The sequence below is a fragment of the Salvelinus fontinalis genome, chromosome 35 (assembly GCF_029448725.1).
Source record: "Salvelinus fontinalis isolate EN_2023a chromosome 35, ASM2944872v1, whole genome shotgun sequence".
Lineage (NCBI taxonomy): Eukaryota > Metazoa > Chordata > Actinopteri > Salmoniformes > Salmonidae > Salvelinus > Salvelinus fontinalis.
Window position 1 is genome coordinate 15,750,998 of NC_074699.1, and position 16,134 is coordinate 15,767,131.

At 48.5% G+C, this 16,134-nt stretch overlaps 1 protein-coding gene across 1 annotated transcript in view; it reads right to left on the bottom strand.

Annotated features, from left to right (window-relative positions):
- LOC129834375 (piezo-type mechanosensitive ion channel component 1-like) overlaps nt 1-16,134 on the bottom strand; it is a 79,084-nt gene that overhangs the window by 13,361 nt on the left and 49,589 nt on the right. The window contains exons 6-28 of the mRNA XM_055899296.1: nt 10,124-10,322; nt 9,029-9,242; nt 7,977-8,151; nt 7,782-7,886; nt 7,481-7,657; nt 7,014-7,274; nt 6,536-6,641; nt 6,071-6,252; nt 5,559-5,707; nt 5,108-5,266; nt 4,793-4,899; nt 4,441-4,604; nt 4,114-4,290; nt 3,561-3,686; nt 3,044-3,244; nt 2,722-2,926; nt 2,295-2,399; nt 1,937-2,093; nt 1,469-1,712; nt 1,240-1,336; nt 825-990; nt 562-651; nt 126-205 (exon numbers count right to left, since the gene is read on the bottom strand). Of these exons, the coding sequence (XP_055755271.1) occupies nt 126-205; nt 562-651; nt 825-990; nt 1,240-1,336; nt 1,469-1,712; nt 1,937-2,093; nt 2,295-2,399; nt 2,722-2,926; nt 3,044-3,244; nt 3,561-3,686; nt 4,114-4,290; nt 4,441-4,604; nt 4,793-4,899; nt 5,108-5,266; nt 5,559-5,707; nt 6,071-6,252; nt 6,536-6,641; nt 7,014-7,274; nt 7,481-7,657; nt 7,782-7,886; nt 7,977-8,151; nt 9,029-9,242; nt 10,124-10,322 (3,646 nt within the window). The remainder of the gene's footprint in view (nt 1-125; nt 206-561; nt 652-824; nt 991-1,239; nt 1,337-1,468; nt 1,713-1,936; nt 2,094-2,294; nt 2,400-2,721; nt 2,927-3,043; nt 3,245-3,560; nt 3,687-4,113; nt 4,291-4,440; nt 4,605-4,792; nt 4,900-5,107; nt 5,267-5,558; nt 5,708-6,070; nt 6,253-6,535; nt 6,642-7,013; nt 7,275-7,480; nt 7,658-7,781; nt 7,887-7,976; nt 8,152-9,028; nt 9,243-10,123; nt 10,323-16,134) is intronic.

The window sequence follows — 16,134 nt, forward strand, 5'->3', positions numbered from 1 at the left end:
TGTTGAATTTCTTTGAATAAATTGATTAACGGTTAATAGGATGATTTATGACAGCGAGAGCACAAGTCCAAACCAAAGCTCATTTCATGCCTGCTGGATTAGTACAGAGTAGTGAAGTTGAGTACCTGATGCCGGATCCGCCTTGGTGTCCAACTTCCGATGGCCCTCTTTACACTTCTCCTGTTTGGAGCGGATCCGTTCCATCCTGAGGGGCAGGGCAGAGATATTCTGATGTCATCATGATGAGCACTGACTAGTTAACTCTCTCTCTCTCATTCCTCTCTCAGTTTTTCTACATTAGTTGTATATAATTAAGCAGTCATATATGGCACTTGACCACACTACAATCTTGGTTTTGGACATGTGTTTTATAGAGATTGTCCATCTGCTGTCACATTCATCAGACATGCAGAGGGAGATTAATGGCCTTGCTAGTGGCCATTCTTGGCTATGGGCTAGTTATGAGAGCTGGCTCTCTCATTAGCCCGTTTTAGCGTGATACATAAGAAATGGCTCAATGTGTTGAGAACATGGAAAGCGGTCGTTTCTATGGCTACTCACGATCTCTTGAGCTGCGAGAGGGACTTCTTCTCTACTTCCTGGTGGAAGCGCATGTTCTTCACAATGCTGGCCCTGAACAGCTCAAAGCCCCTGTCCCAATCAAAACATCAGGTCAACATAACATGTTTCCATACAGTACATACAGACTGAACACACAGTAAAACAGTATCAGCGTGAGTCTATGAAAACACTGTGGCAGTTGCAGGGGACTGTCGTGGCTCTTAGGGTGCCCTCTAGGAGGTGCTGTGGAGACCAGTGCTCACCGGGAGGCTTGGCGGGCAGAGGCCTGCAGGTCGGCTGTCACGTGCAGGAAGTAGCAGCTGAGGAACACTCTCCTCTGCAGCAGGAGGAAGAAGAAGCAGATACTGTCCCAGATGATCCCTGCCTCCTCTACAGGCAGAGTACACGCCTTATCGCTCACACTCTTAGCTGTAGGACACACACACACACACACACACACACACACACACACACACACACACACACACACACACACACACACACACACACACACACACACACACACACACACACACACACACACACACACACAAGCATACAAAGTCCGCTTTGGTTATTCTATAATATCATTGTTTTCCTGCCAATTTGGAGGGTGACATGTGTGTTTAATCATAGAGATAGAAGAACTGTATCCATCTGTATGTGTTGAGTACTCACGGTCATAGTAACCCTTGACTGTGCAGACCAGACTGAAGAGTTGGATCACCCAGCAGAAACCTTTCTGCATCTCCACCACGAACACACAGGCCAAGATCTGGGGACACAGCACACTCTCACTTAAAGGTACGCAAGCATAACAGTTCACCTAACAAGGTTTATTTCCACCCTGTATAGGCGTATGGTTACAGTATGTGGTTGTCCACAGCGAAGGTGCATAGCCACTTACAGACAGCATGTTCTTGGAGATGATTACGGCCACGTTGTAGATGATGAGGCAGTCCCACATGACCAGGCGTGTGCGGGAGGGCTTCCTGAGCAGCTTGGTGCCGAAGAGCAGGAAGAAGAAGCAGGCCAGCAGGTAGCCCAGGCCGAACACACTGATCCTGGTGGCCCCCGTCACAAACACCACCGACAAGACAAACCAGAACATGTGACGGAACACCATCACCTTGGCCATGTCCAGGTAACACCTGGAGGAGAGGGGGAGAGAGAGATGAGAGTTAATGTTGATACTGTATACTGGTAGGTGTAGTTGAGGATGTATAATAATTAGTGGCCAGAGTTTTTCCTGGTCAGGTCGCATGGTCAGGAAAAACTCCAGCCCCTCATAATAATGCCTGAAGGGTATGAAGAGGAGGAGTGTGGTTATAGCTGCTGTTAGGTCAGTTGTTATCAGTGTCTGGTCATACAGTACCTGCAGTTAATGAAGTTGGGGGCAGGGTTGAAAGGCCGCTCGTCCATGGGGTTAGGGTTGTCTGTGTTCTCCCCAGCCAGAACCATCCACTCCTCCCTCTTCTCATCCTCAAACACCTTCCACTGCTGGGAGGCACACATGAGGAGGACAAAGTCCGCTGGAGGGACCAGATACAGACACAACCATCAGCATCAAACAGGAGGAACGCTACAGTAGAACATCAGCAAATTGCTAATTAACCATTTTTTAGATTATGCATCTATGACCAGGATATTTTAAGGTCAAACAAACACAGGTCGTAGCGTTAGTAGGCCACAATATCACTGAGGTCAGGGGTCAGATGAGACAGGAGACTCACCAATGAGGTTCTTGGAGTTGGGGATGGTGTAGAAGTCTGGGAGGTAGATCCATTTGATGAGTGCTGAGTTGATTATGACGGGGGTGTTCCATCGCCAGGGGTAGTCTATAGAGGGAGAGACATACACTGTCAGGTACTGTAGGTACCAGGGGTAGTCTATAGAGGGAGAGACATACACTGTCAGGTACTGTAGGTACCAGGGGTAGTCTATAGAGGGAGGGACATACACTGTCAGGTACTGTAGGTACCAGGGGTAGTCTATAGAGGGAGGGACATACACTGTCAGGTACTGTAGGTACCAGGGGTAGTCTATAGAGGGAGGGACATACACTGTCAGGTACTGTAGGTAAAGAAGGGGATGTTCTTGTATAGCTACTGGGATGCTGGCAACAATGGTGATACGTGGAGATTAATGAACCCCACTCACCTATACAGAGTGCAGGGGGAATGCCCACACACAGTATGTACTGGTAGATCATGAAGATGCTGAGGAACAGGCAGTACTTGGGCCAGATCTGAGCAATGGCCGCCCGGCGACGCCGTACCATGATGGCCACCAACCAACAGCTATGGATTATGACTAGGAAGTTCATCCGCTGGCCAATCACATTCACAGTCATCAGGAAGCAGATCTTGGAATGATACATGGACAGAAAAAGACATGAAAGATATGAGAGGAATCCAAAAGCATAGAGAAATACACCAACATGCTTTTGAATAGTAACACCAAACAGCAGCAAGAGGCCTACCTCCAGGCCAAACTTGTAGAAGCTGTAGTTGAGTAGGTACTTGATGCAGGCCAGCAGGCCCTGGTCCAGGGTGTCTCTGGTGGCCTGGGGGAAGATGGCTGGGATGAGGGGAGGGGACCTCTGCTGCTGCCTGTAGTGGTGGTCCTGGTGGCGGTTCACTGTGGCCTCAAACACCAGCAGCATCAGCACCAGCAGGTGGTTCTGGAAGGACACAAACACAACAGCATGAGCTAGGTCCAGTACACTTGTTATTTGACCTAGCACCAAAGTTGGGGTCAATTCCATTTAAATTCCAGTCAATTTAGAAGGTAAACAAAATTCTTATAAAAAAAAAATCCTCACTGAAAAGCAATGAAGAATTGGAATTTCAGTGCTCTTCCTGAATTGACTGGAATTGAAATTGACCCCAACCCTGCCTAGAACACGTATAAAAAATGAATCATGAAGACGAACATAGCTCAATGACATTACCTTATAATCATAGTCAAAAAACTGTCCCGAAGAGCATTGATCTCACCTTGCTATAGCCCAGCACGGTGGCATCCTTCCTGAAGCCAAACCAGTTGGCTGGGTCTACAGGCTCTATGTACAGAGTGGAGTTCAGGACCTCAGCATCTTTCAGATTGGTTTCATTGGCTAAGGGCTATGACGGAAAGAAAGAGAAATGGAAAGGGAGCGAGAGAAAGAAAGAGAAAAAAAGAACGAAAGAAAGGGAGAGATAGAGAAAGGGAGAAAGAGAGAGAGAGGGAGAGCGAGTATATATGAGACTGAGGAACTGCAGCCAGAACGTCTCTCTGCAAATCACAGAAAAATAAACAAAAGGCTGTTCTCCCCTAAACGGCCGTAAAGCAGGTAGACTAAACACGTCAACAGAATTCACACATGAAACTGCCTGTAATTAGCATCAAGGTATTAGCTTCTCACCACGGGTAAATACTAGCATAACGTGCACTCAGCAGAACGCTGGCAGCAGGAGTGTGAGAATGCTGTCAATATAAACAGAGAGCATAGCTCTGTACACTTCCATCTGTACTCCACTGTCTGTGTGTCTTTCCAGACTGGTGTCTCACCACAGTGCAGTTGTTGGAGTACTTGACAGGGTCGACGATGCTGAGCTGGTAGAGCATCTTGCAGACGATGATGATGCAGACCCAGACGGTGGACAGACAGCAAGCCATGTGACGGAAGCGGGAGTAGGGCATAGCAAACGCCCAGAGCACCACCAGAACCAGGTTCATCACAGACGGCTGAGAGACAGACAGACAGACAGACAGACAGACAGACAGACAGACAAAGAGAGAGGCCGTTTAGAAAAAGAGGGAGAGGAATAAGGGCTTGCTTTCAAATTCACATGGTGCATAATAGACTTTAACAGATGACAGCTGTGGACTACTGACCTCTCCCAGAGCCACCCAGACAACGAAAAAGGCCACCATCTTGAGGATGTGCAGCTCCAGGACCCTCCAGATTAACACTTGGATCTGGGTCAGCGTGTCAGATAACTTCCTGAACAGAACTATCAGCCTGTTCACCACCAAACCCCACTTACTGGGCATCATCTCTGTACAGCAGAGAGAAAGAGAGTGAGACATCATTATAGACATGCCACATATAAAGAAACACTTGCCTTGTACTGTTTTTGTTTGTACAATTGTAAGCGGTCTTTGTGTCCTAGAGAAGCACTATACAAATCCAATGTATAAAGGGGTTGCCGGAGACTGCATGAAGCTCAACAACATCTGTGCTCACCATCATCCTCTGATTCGTCATCCCTCAGACCCGTCACCAGATCATCCTCCTCAAACACAGCCCCATCATCACAGCGGCGGACCTCTGGTCTGTGCCTGTTCCTCTTCCTGTAGGATAAAAATAATGTCATCATATAGGATATTTCTTCTGCAGAGGTGGACAACGGCTCTGTCTGGCAGTGATGTTAAATGAGATGGACAGCACACGACTGAACTCTCTTTTACTATGGACTCTATTACGTGGGCATTTGAGGAGCATATTCTCGATCATCCTCTGTCTGGCATACTGTGTGGGAGGAGCCTGAGAGGAGCGTACCTGTGTATGGGCGTGACGTGGTCCAGGTCTGTGATCTTCATGAAGGGTTTGTGGAAGTAGTGCAGCTGCAGGATGCAGGCCAGCAGGAAGAAGCCCGGGATCAGGATGCTGGTGAACAACTCGGTCAGCTTAAAGGTCTCCAGGCCGATGTCAGCCAGCCTGCAGGGAGACAGAGGAGCAGGACTCGCTTCAATTTCCAGAGGTTTCTACTATACTCATAGTGCACCTCAAACCCAGATGGGAGTGATCAGGACAACATAGAACATCTGGAAAAACTGGATATTGGTGCGGAAATTGATGGCAATTAGGAATTCCTGATTAATCAGGAAAAACCACATCCATGAACCCAGATCGATGTTAATATAGGCCACTTCATCATCAAACATAATGACAGACCTAATAAGAAAGTGTGTATTAGACTTGACCACACAGTGAGGTGGGGGGAACATACTGCTCTTCAGTGAAGCCGGTGAAGTTCCTCCAGTAGGCAGGGAAGTCCTCAAACTGGAAGGTATAGATGGTGATAAGGACCAGCATGGTGTAGGCCACCACTAGCCACCAGAAAACCTTGAGCAGCCTCCTCCACAGAGAGTAGTACACCTGACGATATAGGTTACAGTAACAGTTGCAGTCACAACAACAACAACATTCATTAACATGTCAATGACCAGTCAGTTTGACCACAGGTCAAATCGAGGTAACCGAGTTATCCCAAGTGCGACCAGGGGCAATTTGCCGCATAAAACCAGTTTGTTGTGTGCTGCACTGAAGCTGACCATGTGTTACTCTCATGTTTGTTTGTGTGTGGAGGGTTGAGAGCAGAAGCAGAAAACACATGTACGAAGTAGTAGTCGGACCAATAAAATAGTATTGTAATATGGAAATCACAAGGAGTTGATGATGGGGGTCATAGTTTAAAAGGACTTCAGAGTGTGACCCCCTGGACTGATGGTGCCTACATACCTGGTAGAGACAGAGGCACAGCAAGAAGAGCAGCATGTAGATGATCTTGTAGCCCACCAGCTTGCCAGCGAAGCTGACCATGATGAACATGCCTCCACACACGTAGATCCAGTACTTGGCATAGCAGCTCATCACCAGTCTGCCCACAACCTTCAGAACCGACTCGTTCTGCCCGCTCCCCTCTGTGGAGCCGAAGGGAGAAGAGCACCTTGTTTCTAACCAAACTGAAGACACTGCCATACTGCACGGCACACATGATTCGCAGTCAGTGCGAAAATTGATGCGCTCACTACTGTAAGGTGGCTCTGGATGAGATAATCTGCTAAATGACTAAACTGTCAAAAGTAGATAGCGAGAGAGAATGTGACTGGACCATACTAAAGCACACACACCTAGGAACTTCACAACTTTCGTGAAGTACTTCATTGTGTAGAGAAAGTGTGAATCGGAAGTGTACCCTCTCACCTCCAGTGGTGACCTCCTGTAGAGGAGCAGACCTGCTCTTCTTCCTGCTGAAGTTGTCCTTCACTGACTGGCGCAGGAGCAACCAGAACGTCAGCGTGTACAGCAGCTGACAGGATCAACAAAACAGACAGAGGGAGAGAGGAATACACTCTTGACACTTGGGAGATTGACTGCAGGACCGCACTTTTAAGTGGTTCTACACCTTTAAGAAAGTGCAGGAGCATATACAGTTAAATAGCCTATTCAGCATATGTGACAGACATGTTTTACACATCAAATATTTGTTGAGTGGTTGAACTTTTCAGGTATTCACTAAATGATACCTTGTGGACATGTTTACTACAGCTCTTCAGTCTTCAGAATACAGACTACTGCACTATCAATTTCCTGTAGGCACTTAACAGACTGCATTCATTGACATTTCCCAGAGGCTCTGTCCCACTGCTGAACCTGTCCCCTCCGCCCCCTCTCTCCTCACCATGGCCCCCAGGCGGAGGCAGGGGTACTGGGCTCGGTCCAGACCCAGCTGCCTGAGGCTCATGGTGCCCACGGTGCGAGGCAGCTCCGGCTGCAGGTCCATGGCCCAGACGTACTGCAGGAAGCAGAGGGCCAGGACGTAGAGCAGGATGAAGGGAGAGCACAGCATGGCGAAGTGGCGCCTCGCACGCAGCATCCAGATCAGACACGCCCACAGCAGCAGCACAAACGTCAGCCAGCTGTGGTAGGTGATGCTCCACACCTGCAGAGGGGCATCATGGGAGATGGAGGTCAGGTAAGACATGACATACCTTCACTGAGAACTGCGGTCACAGAACTAAGGCTTGGTTCCAATATCCCATGCATTCTTAGTGGTAATTCTAGTGTGGATATTGGAACATAGCCTAATATACCCATAGGGCTCACAGAGAGGATACATTTAGAATGTGAATAAGATTTCAGTGTTACCATCATGGCGATGAGAGCACACACGTAGCTCTGCTGCATGACCACTCTACCCAGCAGGTGCAGAGGGTTGTCCCCGTGCTGTCCATCAGGGGCGCTACTGAGCCCTGGGCCCAAGTCCTGATGACTGGTGCCATTGGTGACGCGGTCTACTGTGCTCTCTATAGACTGAAGCGTGTTCTGGAACACATACACAACACACCTTTATAAACAACAACACCAACACACAGTCAGAGAATGGCAGACAGTAGTACATTGGACTGCATGGAGCAGAGCAGGGTGCTATCAGGTATCTCATGCTCACCTCAGTGTCGCTCTGGCTGGGTCGTCTCTGAGCGGACCAGGGCTTCAGTTCCACCTCTCCTACTCCAGCCTCTGTTCCTTTGACTAGCTGGGCCCCCTCCTCACCCTGTCATATAAGCAAGTACTGATTCAGTAAGCAGCACGTCAATCAATACAGACAGGTATGTTTCATGCCTCGGAGTGCTGATGTCAGTACCTTGTCAGCCGATCCATGGTGGCTGCTGATCTTCAGGACCGTCGCCACAGTGATGTACAGGAGAAGCAGGATCCCGGGGTTGACATACACCGGCCAATCATGCTCCGTGTTAAGGATGAGGTCATAGGAGGCGGAGCAGTTGCCAGGTTTGATGATATCCTTGAGGCCAAACAGTCTGGGGGTTGAGAAGAGGGGAGAAGGAATGTAACAGAAGCCTGTATATAGAGTTGAGTTGAGGAACCATGGTTTCTCTATGAAACGTCATCAAACTTTAACGCACAGTTTAGCCCTGGGTTCACCCAGCCGTGACACCCATTGATTATAGTTTCAAGGCAGGGGAAATGTCAGGTTAGATTTGTGGGCTGGAACTGACTTCTAATGTTGATGGCTGAGTGTGGCTGAGAGCCAGAGGTAGAGAGGTGAAGATAGAGAAAGAGAGATAGAAAGAAAGATCACAGGTGTTTCCACCTGGGAGGACTTGATAACAGCAGTACATATCTCTCCCTCTCTATCTCTCTTTAGCATCCTATGCCAAAATCCCCAGGCACCGAGATAGAATGCTACAGGACGGCTTCATCACACCCACCCCATTTGGTAATATTCCAAAAACAACTTGCCAGTATTTCCTCACATAGCTTTCACACTCTTCCTCCACTCCTCCCCTCTCATTTCACTCCATTCCTCTTCTTCCCCCTCCTTCCCTCCATTGATACTTAGAACTATGACACAAAACTGAGAAACTGTCTCATTTCCATTCATCTGCTGTTAGGTTATAGTGCAGTCTGCAAATGTCTCAAAAAGATCACAACCCCAAAAAGATGATATGTTTAAGGTTATCAGAACCTTGTGAGCCAAGGAGTCATTGCGTACAAATCACTTCAGAATCAATATGTTTGAATCACAATCTTGAGCTAGTGCCAAACAGGAGCATCGCTATGGCTGCTGCCAGTCCCTGTGAGAAGTAAAGCTGGGTAGGTACTAGAGACATGAAAAACAATGACTAAAATGGAATAGAATGACTTATTTGGGTAGAGGTGGGGTGGGGCACTGACCTGGCCCACAGGCTGGCAGGGGGGAAGATGCCCTGGGCAATGGGGCACTGGTACAGGTAGAGACACACCAGGTGGCCCGCCGTAAAAAAGCCCACCATCACACATAGCACGTTGAAGCCTAGGTGGCTGATGGGAAAGTGGCAGGCCCACCACGTGCACACGCCAATGAAAAGCAGGAAGTAGATTGCAGAGAATGCCGAGGGTAACGTGATGCCTGGGGAACAGAGATACAGGCGAGGGACTTTATCAACACAATACAACAATACTGCACATCGTCTCTCATATACAACAAACCATACATGGATATCTTAAAGCAGTTCCCCCATACTTTAATGCAGGGATGGGTAACTGCCGGCCATTGGGCTGCCCCCCTTTTGAAGGCCCTCGGATAAATTTCCCACCAAAGTTAAAATACATTACATTTTTGGGGGAATTCAGTCAGGGTCTCAACTTACTGTTGCGAGGTAGAATACAAAAGGTGCAATTTAGAAATGTGGTTGTGCATCAACAGTTTATAGCTTGTTATGTCAGTCACTGATAGTAACTCAATTAGCCCATATCAGCAAAAATGTTTTAGAATGGTAAGTTAGTCGAGTGGCCAGCTAACTAAACATGTAGTAATCAAGGTCGAATTAGAGCCTGGGGGGGGGGACATTCGTTTTGTTAGTCAGTCTCACTCAGATATCATATTAAAAACTGCAAATATTTCTCTCCACCCTATGTGAAAATGTGTATAATTGCAGGAAACTAGCTGAAAACAGCTAATTTTCTTTTCAGTCCCATGGCAAAATGTGTAGAATTGCACGAAATGAACTCTAAAACAAAAAAATATTCTCTCTACAACTGCAGACCGTCATGAGGAGTTCAGATTTTTTGTGGCCCCCACCTCCATCAAAGTTGCCCATCCATGCTTTAATGCCTCCATTTTATAGAACAAAATAGTGATAGTGATTTAAAGAAAAATTATTAAACATTTATTTCACATATAAATCAATTATTACCAGTATATTAATTTCCTTTTATAATTAAGCAGCAATACAGGGGTTATTCCCGTGACTGCACTCCACTCTACCCTCTCCTCCCTCCAGTTCTCACCAGCCAGGGCCAGCAGGGTGATGGCCAGGATCCGGCCCAGGTCCCTCAGGACCTTCTGGGCTGTGGCTCGGAGCCGGGCCGCCAGCTGCTTGGCACGAGTTGCTGCAGAAACCACGGGGTCACTGGGAGACGACATGCCTTCCTCATCTCCTTCCTCTTCCTCCTCTTCACCCTCCTTTGTCTCTGACTCATCCTCGGTCTGGAAAGAACCAAAGCATGAGCCAAAAGTAAACAGATATTCGTAAATGGAATTGAGAATTTTTTTATTTAACCTTTATTTAGGCAGACAGTCCCATTGAGACCAAGGTCTCTTTTGCAAGGGAGCCCTATAGCACAAGGCCAGCAGCAATTGAACAATAATACGTAAGAGAACAAATACTTCAATAAAGTGTAATGTCAACAGTGTGGTAAATCTCAGATCCAACGCTATCTGTATCCCGTTATCAAGAGCACTTAACTTCCATGACAAGAACCTGGCACAAAACATAACCATCAGACATAGATATGCAATACTATTCTTGTCATCTATAGTTACGTGCATACAGTAGGTCAACATTGTAAAAGGTAAACCTGACATGGCACATTACACACTCATAGAGATCACTTTCTGACTGGGGCCCTATGTTCATTACAATCCTGTACACACTAGAGTCCCAGAGTGGCCAGGGAAAGCATACACTGTTCCAGCTTAGGGAAAAAGACTTGCACAGAAACTGGCACCACGGATAAGATAATAAACACGAATTATAGAAATGATAACATAGGGAGCGCATAGGGAGTTTTGGATCTGAGATAAAACATGCTCTCAACTTAGAGCTCAGTTACAAACTTAATATGCCTGTCCAGGCATAACAATGTTATGCTTTTATGGTACAATACTCAATAAAAGTGTTTCAAATTTAACAACATATCATTTTATGTAGAGACCTGCCAAGCAAACCCCTCTAAAACACAACGATGATGTGACCTTTGTGACGATTCTGTAGAAATCAGGTGTGTCATGAGAGGTCTTATAAAACTAACCAGTGAGACTGTTTACCAGGTTCTGTGTTGTTACCATGGTGACTCATGTACTGTCTGTCTTTTCTTCTTTTTGGCAGTGCGTGTCACTTTTCTCAGTAGCGGGCCGGAGGCATCTTGGCCTGGACCGGCGGCTGCTACCATGACGGAGAATGTTCCCACTGAGAGGATGAGTACACAAACGAGACGACACAGCCCTGAGCATAACAGAGTGGCCATCCTGTCACTCTAACCCCAGGTTATCAGGAGGGACCAAGTTCTGATGGGGTGTGGAGGAAACCACCTGTCAATCACAGGTGTTAGGTTGGCACACTGTACCAACGTGAGAGAACGAGAGGGGGACCGCGTTTGTGTGTTTGGGGGTGCATTCATAGTTCATTCCACAAACTGCTAAGAGCACGCCCTAAGGGTGCTGCAGCACTCATAGCAGTCATTTCCCTCTGACACTGTGAATGATGTGGTAAATGTATTTGCATCACTGACAGGAGTGTGTCAGAGGGCCAGATGTAACCGGGACATTAGTCACATGATACTGAGGTCACAGTATCATTCAAATCCCTCCCTGCTCAGCACCCCAGCCACAGGGGGATAACACAAACACCGGGTCTGGGTGGGCTAATACTGTGATAGGGTTTTATAACTTATAGCTTTATAAATATACCAAGCATCTCATCTGTCACAGCACATTAACGTGCCACCAATAGGTGGCATCTGTTGCCACATTGTCACCCTGGTCATCCCTTGGCCTGAGCAGTCACGTCCTGTTGCGCATGTAACTAATTCCACTGTGTTTCCCCTCGTAAATACACTGGGCCTTGCATCCTGTCTGTCCACTGCTCCTAACCTTGATGTGTAAGAGTGTATTTGTGTGTGTAGTGTACTCTAAGTACATGTGTGACATTGATTATCATGAGGGTCATGAACAGATGCAATACAAAAACCCAACAAACAACCAACCAACCAACCAGAGGGAAGAGTCTCAAACATGGTACCTATCTGCTCCATAAGATTCTGTGTCATTGACTACAGTTCAGGACACCAGGATTTATTTCATAGGTCACAAGAGGTTGGGGTAACGTGACACTATAAAAAGGTTCGCGTCACACTTGAAAAGATAAATGTAAAAGTTTTTCCGGCCCCCCAAAATTTCTTGGCGGGGGCTAAAGGGTATTGTGGCGAAGTCAGGTAGGAGACCTGCGCCAACTTCCCGATCTTACCGTGGAGAGCGAGAGTAGGGCAGACACCGTGTTATGCGGTAGAGCGCACGGTGTCTCCTGTACGTGTGCATAGCCCGGTGCGGGTTATTCCACCTCCCCGCACTGGCAGGGCTAGATTGAGTATTGAGCCGGATGTCATGAAGCCGTCCCAACGCATCTGGCCACCAGTGCGTCTCCTCGGGCCGGCATACAAGGCACCAGCCTTACGCATGGTGTCCCCGGTTCGCCTACATAGCCCAGTGCGGGTTATTCCACCTCCCCGCACGGGTCGGGCTACGAGGAGCATACAACCAGGTAAGGTTGGGCAGGCTCAGTGCTCAAGGGAGCCAGTACGCCTGCATGGTCCGGTATATCCGGCGCCACCTCCCCGCCCCAGCCCAGTACTACCAGTGCCTACACCACGCACCAGGCTTCCTGTGCGTCTCCAGAGCCCTGTTCCTCCTCCACGCACTAGCCCTATGGTGCGTGTCTTCAGCCCGGTACCACCAGTTCCGGCACCACGCACCAAGCCTCCTGTGCGTCTCCAGAGCCCTGTTCCTCCTCCACGCACTAGCCCTATGGTGCGTGTCTCCAGCCCATTACCACCAGTGCCTACACCACGCACCAAGCCTCCTGTGCGTCTCCAGAGTCCTGTGCGTCCTGTTGCTGCTCCCTGCACTAGCCTGAAGGTGTGTGTCCTTAGCCCGGTACCTCCAGTTCCGGCACCACGCACCAGGCTTACAGTGCGCCTCAGCCGGCCAGAGTCTGCCGTCTGCCCAGCGGCGCCTGAACTGCCCGTCTGCCCAACGCCATCTGAGCTGTCCGTCTGCCAAGCGCCGCCTGCGCTGCCCGTCTGTCCTGAGCCTTCAAAGCCGCCCGTCTGTCCTGAGCCTTCAAAGCCGCCCGTTCTTTTCTGAGCCTTCAAAGCCGCCCGTCTGTCCTGAGCCTTCAAAGCCGCCCGTCTGTCCTGAGCCTTCAAAGCCGCCCGTCTGTCCTGAGCCTTCAGAGCCGTCTGCCAGACAGGAGCCGCTAGAGCCGTCCGCCAGAGAGGAGCCGCTAGAGCCTTCCGCCAGACAGGAGCCGCAAGAGCCTTCCGCCAGACAGGAGCCGCTAGAGCCTTCCGCCAGACAGGAGCCGCTAGAGCCTTCCGCCAGACAGGAGCCGCTAGAGCCTTCCGCCAGACAGGAGCAGCCAGAGCCGCCAGCCAGCCATGAGCAGCCAGAGCCGCCAGCCAGCCATGAGCAGCCAGAGCCGCCAGCCAGCCATGAGCAGCCAGAGCCGTCAGCTAGCCATGAGCAGCCAGAGCTGTCAGCCAGCCATGAGCAGCCAGAGCCGTCAGCCAGCCATGGGCAGCCAGAGCCGTCAGCCAGCCATGAGCAGCCAGAGCCGTCAGCCAGCCATGAGCAGCCAGAGCCGTCAGCCAGCCATGAGCAGCCAGAGCCGTCAGCCAGCCATGAGCTGCCCCTCAGTCCGGAGCTGCCCCTCAGTCCGGAGCTGCCCCTCAGTCCGGAGCTGCCCCTCATTCCGGTGTTGCCCCTCATTCCGGTGTTGCCCCTTAGTCCTGTGCTGCCCCTTAATCCAGTGGGGTTAATTTGGAGGGTGGCCATTTGGAGGAAGATACAGAAGCGGGGTTGACTATGGTGGGGTGGGGACCACAGCCGGAGCCACCACCGTGGACAAATGCCCACCCAGACCCTCCCCTAGACTTTAGGTGGTGCGCCCGGAGTTCGCACCTTGAAGGGGGGGTTCTGTCACGTTCCTGACCTGTTTTCCTTGTTTTTGTATGTGTTTAGTTGGTCAGGGCGTGAGTTGGGGTGGGCATTCTATGTTATGTGTTTCTATGTTGGGTTAAATGTGTTGCCTGATATGGTTCTCAATTAGAGGCAGGTGTTTGACGTTTCCTCTGATTGAGAACCATATTAAGGTAGGCTGTTCTCACTGTTTGTTGGTGGGTGATTGTTCCTGTGTCTGTGTCCATTGCACCACACGGGACTGTTTCGTTTGTTCATTCGTTTGGCTAGTCTTTCCTGTTCGTGCGTTCTTCGTGTCTATATGTAAGTTCTTATGTTCAGGTCAGTCTACGTCGTTGGTTTGTTATTTTGTTAATTATCAAGTGTAGTTTGTGTCAGTGTTCGTCTTGTCAAATAAATTCATTATGTCTACATTCAACGCTGCATTTTGGTCCGACCCTTACTCCTCCTCCTCCTCCTCATCCGAGGAGGAGGCATTAGACAGCCGTTACAGGCGAAAGGTGGCTATTTGAAGAATCTCAAAAATAAAATATATTTTGATTTGTTTAACACTTTTTTTGGTTACTACATGATTCCAAATGTGTTATTTCATAGTTTAGATGTCTTCACTATTATTCTACAATGTAGAAAATAGTAAAAATAAAGAAAAACCCTTGAATGAGTAGGTGTTCTAAAACTTTGGACCGGTAGCATATATGTATATAAAAAAATGCTTCATAACCTGATTTTCTTTCTTTCTATGAATGAATTAAATGTACGGTTTTTAATTATCCCCCTTAGACTCTGGGCTGGTTTGTTGTGTTTGGTTTCATGAAATGCTGCTATCTAAAGTTCTCACTGGTTAACTTGGCTGGCATGACACAACCAGCCACCAGCTGTCTCACTCCGTTACACTCCCGAATAGAATAACAGGCAGTAGGAGAGAGTTTATAATGCTGTTTAATGTGTCTGTTTGAGTCTGGCAAGAGGAAGATAACTATTGATGTGTGGAATAGAGGAAAGGGGAATCTCCCTGACAAACACCTGCACCAAAACACATCTCAACGACCAGTTACCCAGTGTGCCCATACAATCTTAGAAAAAAGGGTTATTCGGCTGTACCCATAGGAGAAACATTTTTGGTTCCAGGTAGAACCATTTTTGGAAAGGGTTTTACATGGAACCCAAAAGGGTTCTACTAAGGGTTCTCCTATGGGGACAGCTGAAAAACCCTTTAAAGTTCTAGATAGTACACTAGATAGCTATCTACAACTTTCCATTACCAAAAATGCATTATCTTAAGCATCAGCAACATTATTCTCGATGATGAAATACTGTATAAGAGGCAGAGTGTGTGGTGTGTGTGTCTGTGTGTGTGGGATTCCAATTACCTGGAGTCCCTGTAGTCTTCTGTTTAACCTAGAGCGTTCGGGTTAGTCTGTGTGCTGCTGACTGCTTAGTGGTAGAATGATCAAAAGACAGACACAAGGAAAGTAGGCCTCTCTCTCCCCACTCTCCCTCATGTTTCATTAATACCGTTTTTCCTATCTCATCCTATGACCAGAAGTATCTCTAGACAGATGCTTGCCTCTCACTAACAATTCATAGAGAGGCGTCTTCCAGACGCCTCTCTAACCTTCTAATGAGGACTTCCTTCATCTAGGATTCCTCCCAAGAGATCATCATCAACATCACTCTCCTGCCGCCGGCACTCCCATACCTATCTCTCTCTCTCCATCTCCCTAATATACCCTCTCCATCTGTTATACTCCCCCACTCTTTCACTCACACCCCTCCCTATTTCCCTCCATCACGTCCCCTCTCTTCTCCTGACTGTCCAGTGGCTCCTCTGCGGTCTAAACTGCTGCTCTGATTACTGCTTGGCCTTCATAACTCCAGCATCCTCTCAGTGTGACCTGTTCCAGGGGAGTCGTTGACACCCCCAGCGTGTGAAGTCAACCGCTGACCACGGGAGTCTCATCACTGAGGAATCCCGCTAAGAGGGGTGGTAATTCCTCACACATATAGTACATCATCCCTTAACGACACCATCCCTCATACACAT